The following is a 24,032-nucleotide window of genomic DNA, read 5'->3' on the forward strand; positions in this document are numbered from 1 at the left end:
TCAGTATAATATCAGCCTGATGTCTGCAGTTTAGTGTCAGCACAACTTTCACATCATATTCATCTCAGCACAACTAAAACATGCTGACTGACCTCAGAGTTTCAAGTCCACATCCTGGACTCTCCAGGAAACCACACAGATGCTTCACTCCTGAATCCTGCAGCTTGTTGTTGTAGCTCAGGTCCAGCTCTCTCAGATGGGAGGGGTTGGACTTCAGTGCTGCTGCCAGATAATCACAGCTGATCTCTGACAAGCCACAGCTCCTCAATCTGTATAAAGAATGAAAGATGTAAGTTTATTAGACAAAGTGTGAGCTTGAAACCATTCAGTGTTTCATCATCTGTTCAGAGCTGAAGAAGGTTCAGAATGTAGAAGTTTAGAAAATGGAAACTCCAAACAGCTGAAGCCAACAGGAAGCAGCTTCAAACAAACACAACAAGAGAAAAAACTCTGAATGTTTCATATTAAAGTCGTACATTTCTCATAAAAACAGGACAAAGACTTGAAAAAGTCGTGTTTTTCCTTCCAGGAACCACAAGGCTTCACTTTTAAAGGTGAAGTGTGAAAGAAATGGACATATTTGAAGTCCAACACCTTTTTCCAGTCACATTATTAAAGCAGACAAACTACAAGCTCATTTTCATTCCAACAAGTCATCTTCTGACCTGGACTAACAACACTGGTCTCTATGTGCAGCTGGCTGTGAGACCAGTGCTCAGGGAGCGTCTACAAAGTGCAACACTGAAAGAACATCACACTCTCATTTGCTTCCAGCACTTTCACACAAACATCTACTGTTATTATTGTCACCAAACTCTGTGGATCCTTTATTGCAAATTCAAATGGGATCAAATGGTCAGACAAAAGAGGGTTATGAGGAAATGTGATGAAATGTTGTGTATTAGCAGCAAGTTATTGAATCATTTTCCTCAGAAACCAAACAAAATGATTGACAAACATGTTTTTACAAACTCAGTGTTGGACTTGGATCAGCAGGATAAGCTGATGTTTAACCCTTTAAGGCCTACCATAGAACCAAGTCTGCCAGAGCTTTTTTATATTTTTACATGCTGTGGAGCCATTTTCTGGAGCATTTCAAGTTGCTATACCTCAATACAACCATTATAGCCCAGATTTTAATAATATGTATTCATTAAGTGCATAGTAATTACATAAATTGCAAAAACGTGCACTAAACTACAAAAAAATTGAAAATTGTTTTTGCTTTTTTAACATATATTTGTAGTTAGAGAAATTTAAGAGGCTTATCCCTCAAAACTGTAAATACAAAAAAGTTGCACAAAATAGTTTCCCACCACAGGAAATTTATTTTGAGTGTCTTCATAGTTTTATTTTTGAAATACACCAATTTTTATACACTGCAGGAAAAACGAAAATAAATATTAGAATGCAAATTTGCAAAAAAGCAGAATATGCATCAAAATAAACTATTTCCAGCAGTGCAATATGAGTCCTAAGCATCCCAGAAACGACACAGAAAGTCATAAAGTCAAAGATAACTTTTAAAAAGACCAGTATAGGCCCTGATGACCTGATAGTAAAAAAGACTACATTTCCGCGAAAATGACGTCACTTCCGGTTTCGGGCAGGTAATGGCGGAAATGCAAATGTTCGCGCTGACGTCTGTTCCAACGTAGGAAGTGTTATGAACAGCTGATCGAATCGGTAAAGCGTGTTTCTGGAATATTATGTTTTTGTTCCTGCAAGCGCTTTTTATGCAGTTTTTGCAAAGCTTTATGTGGAAGGAAACCGTGACCGAGGACAAGCTGATGGCATGAGATGTAAGTACAACTCCTCCAGTTTCATATGCAAAAAAAATTTTTGCGCTAGCTTACGTAGTTGCAGTGCTACTGGGATTTAAAAATAGTTACGCAAAACAGAGCGTTCCCGCTCCGATCGGCTGTAAAGGGTTAAAGGCATTTGAGTCTCGCTGTATGAGAGTCCAGTTATTACTCAATGTCTGTGAAGGTTCTCAGTCATCCAGGTCATCGTAGTCAAAGGAGCTTGCAAAGAAAAGCGTCTGGACTTCTTTAAGTTACTTGAAGACGTTTCACCTCTCATCCGAGAAGCTTCTTCAGTTCTAAGGTCAAATGGTGGAGAGTCCCAGATATAAACCTAGTGGGAGTGACCCCCACAGAGGGACAAAAGGACCCGCTGATGATCCTCTAATCACCTGAGCCAAGGTGTGAAACTGGGTGTGGGACCCAATCAGCAAGAGTTTCGGGTGTGTTCATTGTGAAACCTGGCCCCACCTTGTCATGCGAATTCCTGAGGTCAGATGGCCCAGGATGTGAGTGGGCGTTAAGGCGTCTGGGAAGGGAAGGGATCTCAAAACTGGATTATAGATGGCAGAGAGTTGGGGTCGTAAACCCCCGCCTCTGTTCAAAGATGGTCGCTCACAGTGGACATAGATGGCTTCTTTCACTCCTCTTTCAAACCATCTGTCCTCTCTGTCCAAAATGTGAACATTGGCATCCTCGAAAGAGTGTCCTTTATCCTTAAGATGCAGATGGACAGCTGAGTCTTGTCCTGTGGAGGTGGCTCTTCTGTGTTGTGCCATGCGCTTGTGAAGTGGCTGTTTGGTCTCTCCAATGTAGAGGTCTGAGCATTCCACGCTGCACTGTACAGCATACACCACGTTGTTAAGTTTGTGTTTTGTCTTTCGGGTGAACCAGTTTCTGTCTGAGTGTGTTGCTGGGTCTGAAATACACTGGGATGTCATGCTTGGAGAAAACTCTCCTGAGTTTTTCTGATACACCGGCTACATAGGGGATGACAATGTTGTTGCGTCTGTCCTTCTTATCCTCCCTCGCTGGTGTCTGGTCTTCTTTTCTGTGCCTCTTTGCTGACTTTAAAAATGCCCATTTAGGATAGCCGCACGTTTTGAGTGCTTCCTTTACATGTGTGTGTTCCTGAAGGAAAAAAGAAGGAACACACACATGTAAAGGAAACACTCAAAACGTGCGGCTAAAAAAATGGATTTTCCTATTTAAATGGTTTTAATTCGAATAAAGCGATGTTGATTCATTCAATCCTGAATCGATTTTTAATATAAATGTATTTTGCCAGAATCTCAGGTTAAAGCTCCCAAAAGTATTTCAACAACAAGCAAACAGATAAAACAGTAAATGAGAGCAGCTAAACACACAAAGATGGAAACACAGAGCGTGGATCGTTCACTCGACGGCACGTACACGGACACGTCGTCGGGCTGAAAGTAGACAGCTCACAGATCCTGAAGCTGCAGGTTTCATCTGTCTCCAACCAAAACTGACTGAACCAGCAGCAGAAGAAGATCCAAACTACGCTTTACGTTTGATGAACATCGTCATGAATTCTCTCTGATTTTGACGTTTACTTCCTGCACAGCTCTCTCTCTCTCAGTGTACTTCAAGAACAGTTTACCTTCAAAAATCTGTTTCCTGCATTATTCACTGCTTATTACGCACCAGTCTGCTGTTGTGTTCACTGCTGTCGGCCTCCGAAAACAAAGCCTCATTTCTGCTGTTCAATACTGAAGAAATTTAAACCTTTTAAAATGATGACAGATTACAAACTCTCAGCTGTGTCTGTAATCAAACCTCTGTAACTTTGCTTCACTTCAGCAGCATCAGCTCATGTTCACATGTTGATTCATGGTTTGCTTCAGTTTTTGATGGACTGCAGAATATTTTGAAGGTTATCTGCTATAAAAAGCCAGAACAGGAAAATCTGCTTCATGTGTTTCTGTTTGATCCTCAGTGACTTTGACACAAAGGCCTCTGCTGTGATGATCACACCTCTGATCAAGTCTCACAGTGTCAGCTTTGTTTTTATACATATGGATATGTGCTGATAAATGATCAGAGTTATAATATTTCCCACTGTCTGCTGTGTGCCGTGACCTTTGACCTGCTAAAGACAGTCAGCTGTGGATTATTCATTGTTGTGTCTGATACTTAGAACTGTGAGGAAGAACACTACACAGTTAATCAGGGTCCCCTCTCTCTGAATCAGGAAAGGTGGGCAGGCCGCGTGTGGGCCGCGGGCCATACGTTGAGTCTCACTGTTTGAAATGTGAACATTGTTCTGCTGCAGTCAATGGACTAAACCAGAGAAGAAGAAAACAGACTTTACCATGAAGATCCTCAGTGTGGATCAGTATAATATCAGCCTGATGTCTGCAGTTTAGTGTCAGCACAACTTTCACATCATATTCATCTCAGCACAACTAAAACATGCTGACTGACCTCAGAGTTTCAAGTCCACATCCTGGACTCTCCAGGAAACCACACAGATGCTTCACTCCTGAATCCTGCAGCTTGTTGTTGGAGCTCAGGTCCAGCTCTCTCAGATGGGAGGGGTTGGACTTCAGTGCTGCTGCCAGATAATCACAGCTGATCTCTGACAAACCACAGCTCTCCAATCTGTATAAAGAATGAAAGATGTAAGTTTATTAGACAAAGTGTGAGCTTGAAATCATTCAGTGTTTCATCATCTGTTCAGAGCTGAAGAAGGTTCAGAATGTAGAAGTTTAGAAAATGGAAACTCCAAACAGCTGAAGCCAACAGGAAGCAGCTTCAAACAAACACAACAAGAGAAAAAACTCTGAATGTTTCACATTAAAGTCGTACATTTCTCATAAAAACAGGACAAAGACTTGAAAAAGTCGTGTTTTTCCTTCCAGGAACCACAAGACTTCACTTTTAAAGGTGAAGTGTGAAAGAAATGGACATATTTGAAGTCCAACACCTTTTTCCAGTCACATTATTAAAGCAGACAAACTACAAGCTCATTTTCATTCCAACAAGTCATCTTCTGACCTGGACTAACAACACTGGTCTCTATGTGCAGCTGGCTGTGAGACCAGTGCTCAGGGAGCGTCTACAAAGTGCAACACTGAAAGAACATCACACACTCATTTGCTTTCAGCACTTTCACACAAACATCTACTGTCATTATTGTCACCAAACTCTGTGGATCCTTTATTGCAAATTCAAATGGGATCAAATGGTCAGACAAAAGAGGGTTATGAGGAAATATGATGAAATATTGTGTATTAGCAGCAAGTTATTGAATCATTTTCCTCAGAAACCAAACAAAATGATTGACTAACATGTTTTTACAAACTCAGTGTTGGACTTGGATCAGCAGGATAAGCTGATGTTTAAAGGCATTTGAGTCTCGCTGTATGAGAGTCCAGTTATTACTCAATATTTATGGATGATGTTCTTTCAGTGTTGCACTTTGTAGACGCTCCCTGAGCCTCACAGCCAGCTGCACATGGACCAGCTGACATTACCCAGCATTAGAGGCGGGTGTAAAAAAATGGATTTTCCTATTTAAATGGTTTTAATTTGAATAAAGCGATGTTGATTCATTCAATCCTGAATCGATTTTTAATATAAATGTATTTTGCCAGAATCTCAGGTTAAAGCTCCCAAAAGTATTTCAACAACAACCAAACAGATAAAACAGTAAATGAGAGCAGCTAAACACACAATGATGGAAACACAGAGCGTGGATCGTTCACTCTACGGCACGTACACGGACACGCCGTCGGGGCTGAAAGTGGACAGCTCACAGATCCTGAAGCTTCAGGTTTCATCAGTGTTACGACTGTTGTCGTAATTATATGTAAATTTGAGTGTGCAGGTGCTCCTCCATGATTGGTGCATCCAGGGTGGATGGCTGGCAGCAGATAAGAAGATACCGCCAGGGACTGCCATGTCATTCAACCTTGGCCCAACCCAACCGGCAGACCGTTAACTGTGTCACTATGTTGGTTAATGTAAGAGCATGTAGGAGTGGACCACCTTTTTGTTTGATCAGTTTTCTCAAACGACAATCACTTTCAGGGAGGAAAGTGATTGTCGTTTGAGTTAGTTCTTTTTGCGTAGGTAAGTTGTATTTATTCCTGAGATAGGCTACCTTATGTCTGTGTTTTTGGCCTTGGGTTCACCCTGAAGTTATGATATGCTCCCTTCCTTTGTTTAACTGCACTCATTGTAAATAAATCACTATTAAAAAGTATTAAGTGTGTGACGTGCTACTTGGGGTTGGACGCGGATGGATCACCCTTTATGTTGTGGTCTGGCCGCGCCTAGACGGGCCATAACAATCTGTCTCCAACCAAAACTGAGTGAACCAGCAGCAGAAGAAGATCCAAACTACGCTTTACATTTGATGAACATCGTCATGAATTCTCTCTGACTTTGACGTTTACTTCCTGCACAGCTCTCTCTCTCTCAGTGTACTTTGTGATATTATTCTGTTATTATATGTTACCTTATAGATGTAATCAAAATAGTTGAATTATGATATTGCTGTAGATCATATTATACCTTTTAATATAGAGTGTGTGATTAGTATGTAGTTTTAGTTTGCATTATACTTCTGACCTAAAAGAGTGGGAAAATCATTCGATCTATTTGTTTGACCTATATTACTCAACCCTGTTGAATGTATTACATTGTTTCTTGACATGTTTTACTGCTGAATCATATGAAGAAGGTTGTAAGCAGAAGACTTGGTGTCTGGGGAGAGGAGATAAAACCACATTCCTTACCCCCCTTCCTACTTCACACAGAAAGACAGGGAGCCGAGGTCATAACTTAGGCGCCGTGAGAGAAAGAATGTGCATATTTGGGCTTTTACGACCAGGTGGGGGCCACTAGAAGAGTATAAAGAGCTGTGTAACCCGTCACCATTTTGAGACTTGCTGTGACCCTCTGCAGGCAGCTCTCCCCATCATGATGGTTCTAATGCTCATAAGTGTTGAATTATATGGAAATAAATGATTGTTGATTGAGCATTTATACACCGAGTACTGTCCTTCCTTCAGCCCAAAGATTCAAAGAATTGGGAGATTTCAACAACTTGGTGCCGTGTGACCCGGATCTTTGGTGTGCTGAGGAGGTGCAGATTTGGCCTTTGGTTAGATCGTGAGGCGAGGTGAACAGAGGACATGTCCAAAAATAAAAAGGTAAGCACAGCCTGTTGTATTATACCAAAATGTGCATATTGGGCTTTCCAAATTAATCTGTTCACTGAGTCACATGTATTTTCACAGTAAATTTGTCGGTGTCTGGTTTTTGGCGCAAGATACTAACAACATAAGTTGAGGCTGAATTCCAGTGTGTTATGTAAACTGCTTCTACCGAGATACTAATAACATACTACGTTGGACTAGTTGCAGTAAACTGCTTCTACCGAGATACTAATAACACACTACGTTGGTCTAGTTGCAGCCCACTTTACCTTCCACATTTAATTTTGTCTAAAACTGGCTTCTGTAGCAATAATACATTAGAATTTCTTCTGGAGACGCAGCCATAAGTTCAGTACATTTGAAGTCGAGGTTTTGAAGTTGGTTATGATGTCGGTTGAGTCTTTTGTTGATGCGGCCATGAAATAGAAGTTGATTTAAGGAAAAGCAGATGCTGGCTTACGGTGCAGTTGGACGCTGGCAACGCGAGAGCGCAACACATCCGTAGGTTTTGGTTTATGATACGGGCGTGTTCCGTTGGTGCGGCCGGGAAGTGCAGCAGTGGTTGGTGCTGGTTTCAGTACATTGAATAGAGGTTAGACGGTGGTTTGTGGTGCAGTGGTGCAACGAGGGCTGCAGTCATAAACAAAGTAAAATTTTACTTGCCAAGAAGTACATAGAGAAAAACCTGGTTTATGGTGTCTGGTAGAACTTCTGGGGACGCAGGCATCACTTTTATGATGCGACTTTGCCCCGTTGTGGCGGCCATAAGCGCAGAGAAAAGGGTATTTTGATCTTTGGTTGTTGTGCTCCAGAAGAGTTTTAACAGTTGAGCTCAGAGGTTTCTGTGCAAATTTCTGCTGATGAGGAGCGCTCTCTGTGTGTCTCACTGATGGTGAAACGCGCTGTGTGTGTAAGGCGCGCTCTGGCTGTGGGTGAGGTGCGCTCTGAGTGTTTTTTGTGAGTGTGAAGTGTGAATACAGTGACAGTGACGATTGATGTGTTTGAATAGGAGGACATTAGTGCGAAGAGAATGCTTTAAGATCTAAGGTTGACACCTAGTGTACCTGTGGAAATTTTGTTCAAGGTGTGGCGACCCTCCTGGTCGTGGACGCGCGGCCAGGACCAGCGGCGTCTGGATGCTAAGTTGGCAACTTGGGAACTGAGGACTCCTGCATAGCCCCAGAATAACACTGGAACGGCCGTGTAACCACGGGTTCACATTTATTCTGGAATAGAACAAGAGAATGCTTTTACATCTAAGGTTGAGTTCTATCATAGGTGAAATATAAAAAGGTTGAATTCCTCGTTTCAGTGGTTGAAATTGTTGTGTGCCTGTCCCCTGACGAGTGTGAAATTAAATAATGAGGGAATTTGGAGCCACATAGAGATAGACGGGCTAAATTGGGTGTATTACTCTGTGGTGTAATAAAAATAAAAAGGAGAGATAGTGAGAGGTGTGTAGTGGAGAATTATGGAGGAGTAGAGAGAGGAATGTGTTGGGAGATTGGCGTGCAGTTTACGCTGTCAAGGTAGGCGGGTTGCCTGCTTATCTGTTTAACAGTGATGAAAATGAAATTAAATAAATCTCTTAGTGTGTCAATACAGGAAGCTGCGGACCTGGACCAACTGCCCCCACAAGCACAGTGGCCGAAGTAAAATTATAGGTAATGGGAACCACACCCAGCATGAATCAGCAGCTGTGAAACAGACAGCAGCGAGGAGGAATTAAGAGAAGTTTTTAACTCATAAAATTGGGGCCAACAAACTTGTGGAGGTTGGGAAAGGCGTCCGGAGCATCACAACAAAAGGTGAAACAAAAACACACAAAAGCAGAGAAATGTGAGAGAAAGGCTCCTTTTAAGGTAACGCCTAGTTTGAGAAAAAGTTAAAATTAACCTGCTTGCCTACAAATGCACACACATGCAATGAAGAAACAGCTTACACTCATGAACATGTGAAGATTTTCCAGCAAGGTTAAAGAAAAAATTAACATACTTAAATAATAAAGTTTATACATTACTGACAAAGAAACCCTCTGGGTTGCAGGACAACAATTTAACTAAAAAAAAAGAAACACTGGTCTAACCAACCAGGGAAGACACAACAAATTTAGTGGTAAAAAGATTCAAATTGTGACATGTTTTCTGTTGATTGATTAATAAAAGTGATTACTGAATGAAAGAAAATTCCATTTTTGGGCTTTTAAACATGATCTTAAGAATTTTAACATGTACCTGTGTTGTCCTGTCAGCTTGGTGGGTCATGAGTGGATTATATGGTGAGAAAAAACAAAAAAAAAAAAAAGGGGGAGAGAAGGCTGACACAGGGCCTGGCCCCGTTGTTTCCCCGTCTAAATAACACAGCCAACACAACATCATTTTCCTGTTCGTTTGTTTTTGTTTTTGTTTGTGTTTGTTTTTGTTTTTGTTTTTGTTTTTTCTCTTTATGCTTAATTACAGGCTGCTTTGCCGCCCTGAAAGCCGAGGCTGACTGGACTCCTGCTCTCCCCCATACGTGACACTGACCAAATGCTGCAACAGCTGGACCCACAACAACGACCTGAAAAGTCAACAGTGCTGCAGGAATGTGATCTCATGCAGCCGAGACGGAGAGCACTAAATCTAAGGCCCGTTTCACTACACGGGGGAAAATTCTCAGACTACGTCAGCTGACAGAGCTGTGACGAGACGCCCGCCAAGCCCAGATGAAAAGTAAGGCCGAGCAAAACAATGCTGACCTTGATAACTTTGCATTAACACTGTGCAGGACAGTGATGGACCAACACGGAGGATCGGGCGGCGAAAAGGGCGTGACCGGGACAGGAGGAGTAACTGAGGTCAAAAGGCACCTCAGAATGGACAAAACACACAGAAGAAGATGCAGGTTTTCACCTGCGGCGAGCATGGACACTGGAGAAAGGACTGCCCCAATGGGGGTCAGAACCAGGACGGACGGAACTTTGAGCAGCAGCAACAGCAATGGTCGCAAACAGACTGAAAAGGAGGGGGGCAGGACCCCAGGGCATGCTTCAGGCTGTGGTTTACCCAGAACACCAGAACAGGGAAGTGATGAACACACACACATACATCTACAAACACACAGATTCAGAATAAAGTGAAATACACACATGAACACATGTGCACTCATTGATTGAGTGAGAAATGACACACACACACACACACACACACACATACATACATTAGAATGCTGATTCAGTGAGAAATGACACACACACACACACAAACACACATACATACATTAGAATGCTGATTCACTGAGAAATGATGCACACACATACACATGCACACGCTTGTGCAATGAGGAGTGATCCACACACACACACACGCTCATGCAATGAAGAATGCTTTGCTTATGCTGATATGCAAAATGCTGCACACAAACATCCCAGTACATAATTTTTATGAGGAGCCATTGATTACCATTGATAACTTAGAATGTGTTATATGTCACCCAGAGGGCATTTATGTAGAGTTAATAAGGTCTAAAACGGTTTGGTTATGAAAACAATGTCTGTGCGTGATGTCTGTTTATGGCTCAAGGCCTTGACTGAATTCTTTGCTGTGCTTCACACAGCCCTGATGAGGAACAGTGGCACAGAGTGAAGATGATGAATTAATAGTGTAAATTTAGGTTGGAGTACGGCATTTTCTGTGATTGAGTTTTAATACAAGGAGGAACAAAAGGTGTTACGGCACCTGAGGTTCTCATTCCCACACAATATTGTCCCGGCAGGAAGCAAAATGTTCCTGTGAGTTTCTGGTTTATTTTTTTGGTTTTGCTGAGCACTAGCTTGATTTTATCAGTGAGCTTTGGCTTGTGTTCTTTCTCGTAAGCGAGAGAGGGATAGTTTTATGCTTGGACATGTCTGCAACGGGCCCTAGTTTGTGTTATTGTTATTAGTGTTTTGTTGGTTACGTCTGTTTTCGTTTTTGTTACAGTGCACTGAGGAAAAAACATCTGAGAGGTGTGATCCACCGGTGGTGAGGTGGTGACATGGTGATATTTTGTGAGTTCATGATTTAACAATCAGCTCTTTAAACCAGGCCTGAAAGATTGAGATTTAAAGCGCTATAAAAATTTATTACTGTAAACAGTTGCAAAGTGTGCTTCTCCATGATTGTAATTGGCTTGGGAGAAAAATCACTTACTGTATAGGGAACACTGAGAAGTTCTGAGTCTAAAAGGATTGCACCGAGTCAATCCGGTCCAAAAAAACAACAAGGAATTGTTTTCCTTTTAAAATGATGACGTCATCTTGCTGGTGATGGATGCTCGAATAGGTTGCGCGTGAGACTCCATTATCAGCAACATCTGGTATGAATGTGTGTGAATGAATGCATGTGACTGGACTGTGATGGACGGACTAAAAGTTTTGACTGACTTGAGACTGAGACAATGACTGTACCAACTTTAGGATTAGTAAATGCCAACAAATAATTCACCCAGCCGGCAAGAGAAGGGTGGATGCTTCGCTTTGTTTTGTTTTATTTTTGCAGGAGCAGGACAATAAGAGAGACTGAAGAGGAGAATTTCTGATGCTTTTTGAGATATGATGTCACTGACCTTTTCTGGAAGTGGAAGTTGAGTTTGAACATCTAACAATGGTGATATGAAAATTTCTATGAGTTTATTTTTGTGTTTAATAATTTAGCTATGGTAAAACTTAGGCTTATAATGTGTTAGACTTAGAGATGATTCATTAATTTTTGATTACTTTTACACACACATAGATTATGATTAGAATAAGTCCTGAACATAATATTCTGAACCAAATTTGAATCATTAGAAGAACAATGGATAACAATATTAGATTATCAAGGCTAGGGAGAGAGGTGTTTTGGTTTTCGGTCTCTTGCAGAGAAAGGAGCAGACACCAGACGGGGACACGGAGATATGAGGACCCTTCACAGCAGAGACAGATGTAGGGACTGCCGAGACAGCAACTGGGGTCAAGTGTCATGGCGTTTGGGCTCCTTGAGAAGATGGATCCCACAAACACAGCAATAACCATGAAGGGGTTGGCGAGAACCAGGAACACCATACCGAGTATTGTCCTTCCTTCAGCCCAAAGATTCAAAGAATTGGGAGATTTCAACAACTTCAAGAACAGTTTACCTTCAAAAATTGTTAGGATGCCTGGGTCGTCGACCCAGGGTTTTTGAGTTTATGATATTATTTATACTGTCTAGTTTTTGGTTTCTTTGAGTTCTGTCTTATGGCTTAGGTCTCTGTCTTCTTTAGTTGCTCTGTCTCCCCTATCACCTGCATCCCCTTGTCTAGTTCGCGTCTATGTGTATCCTTAGTTCCTATATCCCCGTGTTCAGTCAGTGTTTGTGTCTGCCCTGTTCCCACATCTCTGTTTCCTTTGTAGTGCCTGCTTATGAGCCTGTGTCTTTGTTCAGTCTGTGTTATGCGTTTCCTGTTTTACTTTGAAGGTCTCTGTCTTTTCTCAGTGTGTTCAGTTTACGCTTCTTTGGTCTCGTCAGTTCTGATTTGCCCCAGCTGTGTTTCCCTCCTGTTACTCATTTCCTGATTTCTCCCTCTGTGTATTTAAGCCCTGTGTTTCTCTGTGTCCGTGTCGCGATCTACCGTTTATTTTGCTGTGTGTTTTGCCTGTCCACCGGTGTTAGTTTATTTTTGACATTTTCCAGTTATGTCATGTTTGCGTTCAGCATTAAAGCTGTTTTTGTTTAAGTTCTGTCTCCGGAGTCTGCACCTTGGGTCCTATTCCTGTCTGCACACAGATACACCTAACAAAAATCTGTTTCCTGCGTTATTCACTGCTTATTACGCACCAGTCTGCTGTTGTGTTCACTGCTGTCGGCCTCCGAAAACAAAGCCTCATTTCTGCTGTTCAATACTGAAGAAATGTAAACCTTTTAAAATGATGACAGATTACAAACTCTCAGCTGTGTCTGTAATCAAACCTCTGTAACTTTGCTTCCCTTCAGCAGCATCAGCTCATGTTCACATGTTGATTCATGGTTTGCTTCAGTTTTTGATGGACTGCAGAATATTTTGAAGGTTATCTGCTATAAAAAGCCAGAACAGGAAAATCTGCTTCATGTGTTTCTGTTTGATCCTCAGTGACTTTGACACGAAGGCCTCTGCTGTGATGATCACACCTCTGATCAAGTCTCACAGTGTCAGCTTTGTTTTTATACATATGGATATGTGCTGATAAATGATCAGAATTATAATATTTCCCACTGTCTGCTGTGTGCCGTGACCTTTGACCTGCTAAAGACAGTCAGCTGTGGATTATTCATTGTTGTGTCTGATACTTAGAACTGTGAGGAAGAACACTACACAGTTAATCAGGGTCCCCTCTCTCTGAATCAGGAAAGGTGGGCAGGCCGCGTGTGGGCCGCGGGCCATACGTTGAGTCTCACTGTTTGAAATGTGAACATTGTTCTTCTGCAGTCAATGGACTAAACCAGAGAAGAAGAAAACAGACTTTACCATGAAGATCCTCAGTGTGAATCAGTATAATATCAGCCTGATGTCTGCAGTTTAGTGTCAGCACAACTTTCACATCATATTCATCTCAGCACAACTAAAACATGCTGACTGACCTCAGAGTTTCAAGTCCACATCCTGGACTCTCCAGGAAACCACACAGATGCTTCACTCCTGATTCCTGCAGCTTGTTGTTCCAACTCAGGTCCAGCTGTCTCAGATGGGAGGGGTTGGACTTCAGTGCTGCTGCCAGATAATCACAGCTGATCTCTGACAAACCACAGGCCCTCAATCTGTATAAAGAATGAAAGATGTAAGTTTATTAGACAAAGTGTGAGCTTGAAATCATTCAGTGTTTCATCATCTGTTCAGAGCTGAAGAAGGTTCAGAATGTAGAAGTTTAGAAAATGGAAACTCCAAACAGCTGAAGCCAACAGGAAGCAGCTTCAAACAAACACAACAAGAGAAAAAACTCTGAATGTTTCACATTAAAGTCGTACATTTATTATAAAAACAGGACAAAGACTTGAAAAAGTCGTGTTTTTCCTTCCAGGAACCACAAGGCTTCACTTTTAAAGGTGAAGTGTGAAAGAAATGGACATATTTGAAGTCCAACACCTTTTTCCAGTCACATTATTAAAGCAGACAAACTACAAGCTCATTTTCATTCCAACAAGTCATCTTCTGACCTGGACTAACAACACTGGTCTCTATGTGCAGCTGGCTGTGAGACCAGTGCTCAGGGAGCGTCTACAAAGTGCAACACTGAAAGAACATCACACACTCATTTGCTTCCATCATCCAACCTGAAGAGGAAACAGAGACGCCTCCCCTTCAAAGTAAAAGCTGCTCCTTTTGGACACAGTATCAAAGAAAGTCTACAGTATAACATAGAAAAGACAGAACAAAGTTTTGGTTGTTTTTAAATTGTGCAGAAATGAAACTACACTAAGCTCAATTATGTGACAGACATTTCATCCCATGTCAGTTTGGCCTCATCCTGGGCCCAGGGGCCACGCACAGCTGGGCTCCATCCAAGAGACAGGAAACAAACCAACACAATAATAAAAAGCACCATGTGATCTTCTTACATCTTCAAGACAAACATAGTAAAAACATGAGCATATTTGTTTCCTGATAAAATGATGTGACAGGTAGAACAGAGTAAAGTGGTGGTGTTACAGCCTTTCTCCCCTCTGCTGCCGAGGCTGTTAGTCTCTCCCAAACTCAGCTACAGGACTTCCAAATGAATGAAAGCAGCAGAAGTGGCTTTACAAATGAAAGAGGAAGAGGAGAAGAAGAGGAGAGGGAGGCCACCCTGACCATCACTCCAGCTGAAAACATCACACTTCCATTAAAGTTGGTGAGAAAATGTTGAGCAGGATGAGCTGCTGGCTAATCTGGAGGCTGTAGCAGCAGCTCACAGTCACAGTGGATTTCCACTCATGAAAAAGCTCTGGCTGCTTCATTTCTCATCTCATATCAGAGACTTTAAAGCTTCACTGAAGCTGTACTGTGATGCTTCCATATCCCAGTGAGGCCTCCATAATGATTTCAGCTGTTCTGTACACACACTGTGTGCCCTGTATGGCTCAAAGTCTCTGCAGCCTGTTTTTATCTGCTATCATCAGATCTTCATCATCCTCATTCACATCCCTCACACACTCTACAGCCTCATCAGCACTGACTTCATCTTCACTGACTGATGGAGCACAACATGAACCTGTGGAGGCTGAAACACTGTCCTGTCAAACATCTCCCCGTCACCACTCCACTTCTGTCAGCCTTTAAATGAACCCTGCTCAAGTCTGTCACTTCTGTTTGGAGCCAAAAGAGGTTAAAGATTATGCCACTACATTCTTGTCTAGAAAATATTAAAAGTGTATTTGGTGACACACAAAAAAGGGTAAAGTTTAAGTATAGTTTGGGTCCACACATGTCCAAACCCTGGTGTGTAGGCCTACTTAGTATTGAGAAAAGCCCACTAAAAGAACGCCCACCAGACCAAAACAATGGTTTTGACTTGATCAGCATTAACCCCGCCCCCTGACTTTGATGGGTGAAGCTGACAAATAAAATGTATTTATGAACAGCGATGCAGGGCCAGGAGTAGCAACGTGAATTAAATAAATACATCATTAAATAATTCATTAAATGTGTCAGTAAAACAATTAAAATAGAAAACAAACCAATAATTGATTAAATATGTAATTAACTAATTTGAATTGTACATAAATAAATAATGAATTATTTTAAATGAAATTAACTGATAATTAATTATCAATATATTTTTTAATTAATTACTAAAATAAATAATTCATTAATGATGTATTTATTTAATACTACCATAAAATTATTGCTAGTTTAATCAAAAATAAATTTAAGACATCAATATTAAATAAATATTATATATAAATATATAAAATTATATAAATATATAAATATTAAATAAAAACTTTATAACTTACAGAACTTTTTTAGAGGCTTTGACCACTGGCAGCAGCCTCAGAAGAGCCTCCTCTGAAGCAAAGTATTTCTTCAGGTCAAACACATCCAGATCTTTTTCTGATGACAGTAAGATGAAGACCAGAGCTGACCACTGAGCAGGAGACAGTTTATCTGTGGAGAGACGTCCTGAACTCAAGGACTGTTGGATCTCCTCCAGCAGAGAACGATCATTCAGTTCATTCAGACAGTGAAACAGATTGATGCTTTTCTCTGCAGACAGATTCTCACTGAGCTTCTCCTTGATGTACTGAACTGCTTCTTGATTGGTCTTTGAGCTACTTCCTGTTTGTGTCATGAGGCCTTGCAAACGAGTTTGATTAGTCTTCAGACCCAAGAGAAAACGAAGGAACAAGTCCAGGTGTCCATTGGGGCTCTGTAAGGCCTTGTCCACAGCACACTGGTAGAAGTATTTCTCTGAAGATTTTCTTGTTTGAAACACCTTCCAAGTTGTTTTTTGTTCTTCCAGCAGATTGAGTCCAGAGTTGATGAAGGTCAGGTGGACATGAAGAGCAGCCAGAAACTCCTGAACACTGAGATGAACAAAGCAGAACACCTTGTTCTGGTACAGTTGTTTCTCCTCTTTAAAGATCTGTGTGAACACTCCTGAGTACACTGAGGCTGCTCTGATATCGATGCCACACTCTGTCAGGTCTGGTTCATAGAAGATCAGGTTTCCTTTCTGCAGCTGATCAAAAGCCAGTTTTCCCAGAGACTCCATCATCTTCCTGCTCTCTGGACTCCAGTGTGGATCTGTCTCAGCTCCTCCATCATATTTGATCCTCTTGACTTTGGCCTGAACCACCAGGAAGTGGATGTACATCTCAGTCAGGGTGTTGGGCAGCTCTCTTCCCTCTCTGGTTTCCAGCACATCCTCCAGAACTGTAGCAGTGATCCAGCAGAAGACTGGGATGTGACACATGATGTGGAGGCTTCGAGCTTTCTTGATGTGGGAGATGATCCTGCTGGCCTGCTCCTCATCTCTGAATCTCTTCCTGAAGTACTCCTCCTTCTGTGGGTCAGTGAACCCTCTGACCTCTGTCACCATGTCGACACACTGAGGAGGGATCTGATTGGCTGCTGCAGGTCGTGTTGTTATCCAAAGGCGAGCAGAGGGAAGCAGTTTCCCCCTGATGAGGTTTGTCAGCAGCTCATCCACTGAGGTGGACTTTCTAGGGTCAGTTAAGATTGTAGTTTTGTGGAAGTCCAGAGGAAGTCGACACTCATCCAGACCATCAAGTATGAACACAACCTGGAAGTCTTCAAGCCTGCAGATTCCTGATTCGTTAGTTTGATTAAAGAAGTGATGAACAAGTTCCACCAAGCTGAACTTTTCCTCTTTCAGCACATTCAGCTCTCTGAAAGTGAATGGAAATATGAACTGGATGTCCTGGTTGGCTTTGTCTTCAGCCCAGTCCAGGCTGTATTTCTGTGTTAAGACTGTTTTCCCAATGCCAGCCACTCCCTTTGTCAGCACTGTTCTGATTGGTTCGTCTCTTCCAGGTGAGGCTTTAAAGATGTCTTCTTGTCTGATGGTTGTTTCTGGTCTGTCTGGTTTCCTGGATGCTGTTTCAATCTGTCTGACCTCATGTTCCTCATTGACCTCTGCAGTCCCTCCCTCTGTGATGTAGAGCTCTGTGTAGATCTGATTCAGGAGGGTTGGGCTTCCTGCTTTAGCGATGCCCTCAAACACACACTGGAACTTCTTCTTCAGTTGGGCTTTAAGTTCACGTTTACAGAGTGGAGCAAATATTTCTGAAGGTAAGAAATTCAGAAACAAATATTATACAATAAATATCATAGCCTTTCAGTACCCTGAAAGGATGAATGTCTATTGGTCCATTTCTTGAGCTATTAGGAAAGATCAATATTCAGTCTTTAGAGAAATTCTCTTACTGCTCTGCAGATGGTCAGCCATCTCATGCTGCTTAAGTCTCCTCAAGAAGTGGAGTGTGATCTTCAGAAATGCTTCTCTGCAGCTCTTTCTTTCATCTTCATCCTCACCTTCAAACATCTCCTCATCCTCCATCTGGCTCTTTAAAGTTTCTGGGTGATCTGGACTCAGAAGCTTCTGGATCTTCTTCAGCTCGTTCTTCACAAACATGGTGATGTTGTCCTCCAGCCGCTAGAAAAGAAGACTATATGAATTACCCATTGGTAAATGGACTGGTTCTTATATAGCTCTCTTTGATACTCTGTGCACACAAAGCATTTTATACAACATGCCTCATTCAACCAAGCACATTGTTCTATGCTTAAATACTTTCTTTCACACTCTGATGGATGCATCAGAGGGCAGCTTGGGTTTAGTACGTTACTCAGTACATTTGCCAGCCAGGGTTTGATTCACAAACCTTCTGACTAGTAGCTGACCTGCTCCCCTCCTGAGCTACAGTCACCCCAATCTGACTGAAATCATGGAGCCCAAACTCTGATTTATGTTGGACACACTGACAATCCTCTGGTCCACAAAGTGCAGCATAGAGGTGACTGAAAAGAACAAATGTAAACGTAGTACTACAAACCATAACCACAGAGTCCAGGTGTGTTTGATGTTGCTGTGCAGACTGACCAGTGGAAACCTCTGCTCTCTCCTGGTCCACTCTGTGGAGGAGTAATGTATAATTAGCTCATGTTATGTCTGTCCACACACAGACACAAGCTAAAGGTCCATGAAGTGATGTTTGGATGGGTTCAGTCAATCAGATGACTGTCATGGTGAAGCTTTGCTAGTCCTGCTGATCCCACTGAGAATTAACAACTCAGTTTCCAGATGTCTGTAGTTTTCTGCTCAGTTTCTTTAGTCCCAACAGCTCTTACCATCTCCTGCATAAAGCTTTCCCTCCATGCTCAGATGCCCTGGAACAAGGTGCTCTCTTTATATCAGTGACTGGTTTAAAGTGCCAACTTGCAGTGCTCGCCAAACTTTGTGTCAGCAAAAGTAGTTCTAATGTTTCTTACATTTATTACATTTTTTACATTTTTACACACAAATCAATGAACGCAAAAACATAAACTTTTCAGATATTTTGTTTTACAATGTTACAAAACTCAGTTCACAACTACACAGTCTGATTTACAAGCAGTGTTGGTCAAGTTACTTGAAAAAAGTAATTAGTTACTGATTACTGATTACTTCTCAAAAAAGTAATCCCGTTACTTTACTGATTACTTATTTTCAAAAGCAATTAATTACTTAGTTATTTAGTTACTTTTAAAAAACATGTTCACTACCTGAATGCGTGATAAATCAATAGACCTTTTGGGCCAATTCTATTTTTTCTGCATAATCCATCATATAAAAGTGAATCAAATGGAAAAGTGTCTTTTTAAAAAATTTGTTTATTACTTTTAATCTTAACTTTATAAACAGTTCATCAAACAAAAAGTTAAATTAAATTCAACAGTCTTTGACTTTAATAAATTTGTTTAACATTTGAACATATTTCTGCACATTACACCATGTTTTAAGAAAATAAAGGCTTAAACTGTATTTCTGCATACTCCAGCATATAACATAAATTATTTTTGTGTATACACACATCTTTTCATATAAATAAAGCAAAAAATAAATAAATAAAATAAATAAAATTAACAAAAACATATTTTAACAGTTGGTAAAGTGCAGAGAGGCATAATGTTGAGATTACAAAAACAGAAAATGCTATTGCATGCTACATTCAGGCTGTTAATCCAGTCTCAGTTTGTGGCAACCCTGAAAAAGACCTATGTTTTATTGTTTTCTTTTGGACTGAAACAGTGGTTATATCGCATCAGCAGAAGTTTCTCAAACCTTCTATCAGACATTCTGTTCCTTTTTGGGGAAAGCACCAATCCACCTAAACTGAACAGCCGTTCCACTGGTGCACTGGATGGAGTTGGACTGTTGTATTTCATGTACATCTTTTTGAGATTTGGAAACTGATTCAGAATCTCAAGCTCATAGCCTGACTTTAAAAAGTCAGTTACCGCACTTCTTTTTCTGCTGAGAAGCTTTCTGTGGGCTGATTCTGAAATTCAAAAAAGTCAATTTTGGCTGGGCTGGCTGGGATTTGGGACACATTAGTGTTCTCAGTTGCAGGAGCTCCTTCACATACTCTCTCCTATGCTCATCTCTCAGCCAACGAAGTTTAAACTTGGGACAAGTGGCCGCTGCGAGAAGTCCTTCTTGGCTGTCCAGAACAGCATCAAAACGAGTCTTGAGGGCCTGTAACATACAATATGATGCAACTAAGAATAAAATTATTTTACTGTATAATTACCTATTGTCAATATTTTGTGGGCTTTACAGCTCTAAACCATCTATATTTTCTATTATCATGTATGTATTGTATGTATGTACTGTATGAGATTTAATTTTGGCTGAGGCTTTTGTTGATATTATGATTAATATTCATGATTAATGATGATCAATGTCCCTGATATTTAACAAGGGGTGAATACTTGGTCTTTTATTCTATCATTTTACTAATTGTACCCACTGCTTAAAACAAAGTATAACATCCACCCACTGTGAATGGTATAATAAATTTAACAAATCCACCCAAAGCAATTAATAATAATCTTACCTTTACAATGACATCTGGAAGGCTGGCTGTCATTCTAGAGAGGTCATCTTTCAGGGAAAGGGTCTTTGACATCAGGCTTGTGAGTGTTGGCAGTAAAGCCCCGTAGGTGCACTCATCCCCTTGTAAGATGTCCAGAGCCACTGTCAGGGGCTTCATCACAGTACAGTACTCTTTCAAGAACTGGTACTCCCTTTCATTAAGGCACTTGATTCCCAGTTTTACACACAGGGGATTAAGTTCATTCAAGGGAATTGTGATGATTCTAGAAATGGCCTCATACAGGGAATTCCACCTTGTGGATGTCGGTACCATTAGTTTCCTCCGACTGACTTCCTCCACCTGTTCAGAGGCTAATGTTGATCGACCACAGCGGCCACGTCAGTGAGGGGATCCTGGGGGTTTTCTGTCAATTTAACATTCTTGTGGCAGCGTGCTAGGTGCTTGCTCAGGTTGGAAGTGGAATTTTTCGACGTAGAAAGAAGTTTTCTTCCGATGCAGAGTGTACAACGTACGCTTGTGTTTTTGTCGCTTTTTAAAGAGTCAAATTCAAAGTAATGTCGGTATTTCCAAGTACTCGGCCCTGAAAACCTTAGAAATATGGTATCTAAGCAGATTCTTACTCTGGATGGCATTACCTTGGCCTCCAGTAACACTGTGAGGAACCTTGGAGTCATTTTTGACCAGGACATGTCCTTCAATGCACATATTAAACAAATATGTAAGACTGTGTTCTTCCATTTGTGCAACATCTCTAAAGTTAGAAATATCCTGTCTCAGAGTGACGCTGAAAAACTAGTTCATGCATTTATTACTTCCAGGCTGGACGACTGTAATTCATTATTATCGGGAAGTTCTAAAAACTCGCTGAAAAGCCTTCAGCTAATCCAAAATGCTGCAGCAAGAGTCCTGACAGGGACTAGAAAGAGAGAGCATATTTCTCCTGTTTTGGCTTCCTGTTAAGTCCAGAATTCAAAATCCTGCTCCTCACATACAAGGTCTTAAATAATCAGGCCCCATCTTATCTTAATGACCTTGTAGTATCATATCACCCTATTAGAGCACTTTGCTCTCACACTGCAGGCCTACTTCTTGTTCCTAGAGTATTTAAAAGTAGAATGGGAGGGAGAGCCTTCAGTTTTCAGGCCCCTCTTCTGTGGAACCAGCTTCCAGTTTGGATTCTGGAGACAGACACTGTCTCTACTTTTAAGATTAGGCTTCAAACTTTCCTTCTTACTTAACGATTAAGTCCCTGTATTCCACCGTTATATGGAAATCAGCCATTATAACTTGTGTCAAATCTACTTGTACCTCACAGTTTTCTAAGCACACAGAGAGCAGTAAACCTCAGAGCAGCAGCACATCAGACTGTGCAAAAAATCTAGAAGAGAAAATATTTTGACCCATTTCTAAATGATTCTTGTGACCATGCTGCACCACAACACCTGATCTCTATTTTCCAGACCTCTTCAATCCCACTTTAATACTTGACTAAACTCATTTTCCTGTTTAGGTGTTGAGGCAAAGCCGCCCATCTACAATGCAGGCAACAGCAAACGGAGCTATTTTCTACTTTTGTGCTACAAAATGTTCAAGCTGATTAAATTTATTAGAATAAAAGTTCAGATAATTTGCTTTAGTCCAAAGAGCAGAACATTTTGCAATGCTACTCCTATATACAGCCTTGATGTCTGCACAGGAATTTAGATGTTTGTCAACATCGCTTGTTGAAATCAAGTTAATTGTGTGCGATGCACATCTGTAGTGTGGAGGGAGGCTAAACTGTGCATCACCAGATGCAGCTGAAAGAGCTTCTATGACCTCAGTAAAGGTCGGTTCCTTGTCATCACCTTCTTCATTTTCAGATTCAGACTCCAAATGACAGGGCTGACATACTCTGAATGCTTTGGCAAAATTGGATGCATTATCCATTACAGTGGCAATAACTTTGCCTTGTAGTCCATATGGATTTCTTCAATCTCTGCTCCAATTACATCATAGGTATGGCTGCCTCTAATTCTCTTGCATGCTAGAGCGGCCTTGTTGTGTTGTAATGTGGAATTAATCCAGTGAACTGTTACACCCATAAACTTTTATTATTTACCGTCTAGATGTCAGCAGTGGTGGAAACAAACTCTGCCTCTTCGAGTGTAGCCTTCAAGTTAGAGTTCATTTTGTCATATTCTCTCTCAAGGTATCCTACAAATGACTTTCTCTGGGGCAGCTTGACACCACTGTTAGTTGGTATTTTTTCTACGATGCGTCGGAATGATTCAGAGTCTACAGTGGAAATCGGCAACATGTCCTCGACGATATAGGCAACGACAAGCTTCTTCAGTTCAGTGGCACTAAGTCCTGTTGCTCTTACGTCTAGTTTAACCTGTTTAGCAGGAGTGGGTCCATCTGAGGTTTGCCCGGTGGAAGTAGATGTGGTAGCCACAGCGGTCACGTCAGTGAGGGGATCCTGGGGGTTTTCTGTCAATTTAACATTCTTGTGGCAGCGTGCTAGGTGCTTGCTCAGGTTGGAAGTGGAATTTTTTGACGTAGAAAGAAGTTTTCTTCCGATGCAGAGTGTACAACGTACGCTTATGTTTTTGTCGCTTTTTAAAGAGTCAAATTCAAAGTAATGTCGGTATTTCCAAGTATTAAATGCTGCACGATCGTACTCTATCCCTCGCTCCATGTTTTCTATTGTTGACACACGAGCTACCACAGCCGTCGCACTCGCTTGCGTCATTGTCATGAGACATTCTCGCAAAAATTTCACGGTTTTAATAACGCCGTAACGCAGTGTTCCTACGGGAAAGTAACGGTAATCTAATTACCGTTTTTGCAATAGTAATCCCTTACATTACTCGTTACTTGAAAAAAGTAATCCGATTACAGTAAACAGTACGATTGTACTGTTTACAAGTACAAAATATTTATGACCACAGTTTGAGCCGATGTATGTCCCGAGTCTGTGGACTCAGTGGTTTTGTTTTGATTGTTATTGTCTTTTGTTACAATTTCATTCTGATTAAGATTTTCTAGTTCTGAGGTTTTGGTTTCTGTGTTCCCTCTGTACTGTGTTAGTATTGTGTCTCTGTGTTCACTTCCTGTTTTATTTTGACAGTGCCATGTCCTATGTTAGTGTGTCTACTTTTGCTTCCCCTTGTCTGGTTATGTCCAATGAATCCTGCTGTCTCCCTTTTCTCATTCCCTGATGGCTCTTTTGTGTCAGAGCGTTCTCACTCCCGAGGCGTAACATGTCGACGTTTTGTCACGTCCCGCGGCGTTCCTGAGGAACGCGAAAGGAGACCTTCGGCGTTCTTATGGTACGCGGCGGGTTATTGCTGGAATCCAGTGCAATGACGCTCCCGCGGTAGTAGACGTTCCAGCCCTGTATTTCAGCCCTAAACCTAACCTTATCCCTAGCCCTGACCATAACCTTATTCCTGACCTTAACCAGGACTTTAATGATGTTAAATAGCGTGTTTCTAAGCGATTTG

At 41.3% G+C, this 24,032-nt stretch overlaps 1 protein-coding gene across 2 annotated transcripts in view; it reads right to left on the reverse strand.

Annotated features, from left to right (window-relative positions):
• The window catches only part of LOC112432493 (NACHT, LRR and PYD domains-containing protein 12-like), a 773,783-nt gene that overhangs the window by 724,882 nt on the left and 24,869 nt on the right, over window positions 1-24,032 (reverse strand). For both annotated transcript variants that reach the window (XM_076882532.1, XM_076882533.1), the window contains exons 5-10: window positions 18,502-18,580; window positions 17,873-18,101; window positions 15,940-17,731; window positions 13,588-13,764; window positions 4,251-4,427; window positions 93-269 (exon numbers count right to left, since the gene is read on the reverse strand). In XM_076882532.1, the coding sequence (XP_076738647.1) occupies window positions 93-269; window positions 4,251-4,427; window positions 13,588-13,764; window positions 15,940-17,731; window positions 17,873-18,101; window positions 18,502-18,580 (2,631 nt within the window). The remainder of the gene's footprint in view (window positions 1-92; window positions 270-4,250; window positions 4,428-13,587; window positions 13,765-15,939; window positions 17,732-17,872; window positions 18,102-18,501; window positions 18,581-24,032) is intronic.

This window comes from Maylandia zebra, linkage group LG3 (genome assembly GCF_041146795.1).
Source record: "Maylandia zebra isolate NMK-2024a linkage group LG3, Mzebra_GT3a, whole genome shotgun sequence".
Lineage (NCBI taxonomy): Eukaryota > Metazoa > Chordata > Actinopteri > Cichliformes > Cichlidae > Maylandia > Maylandia zebra.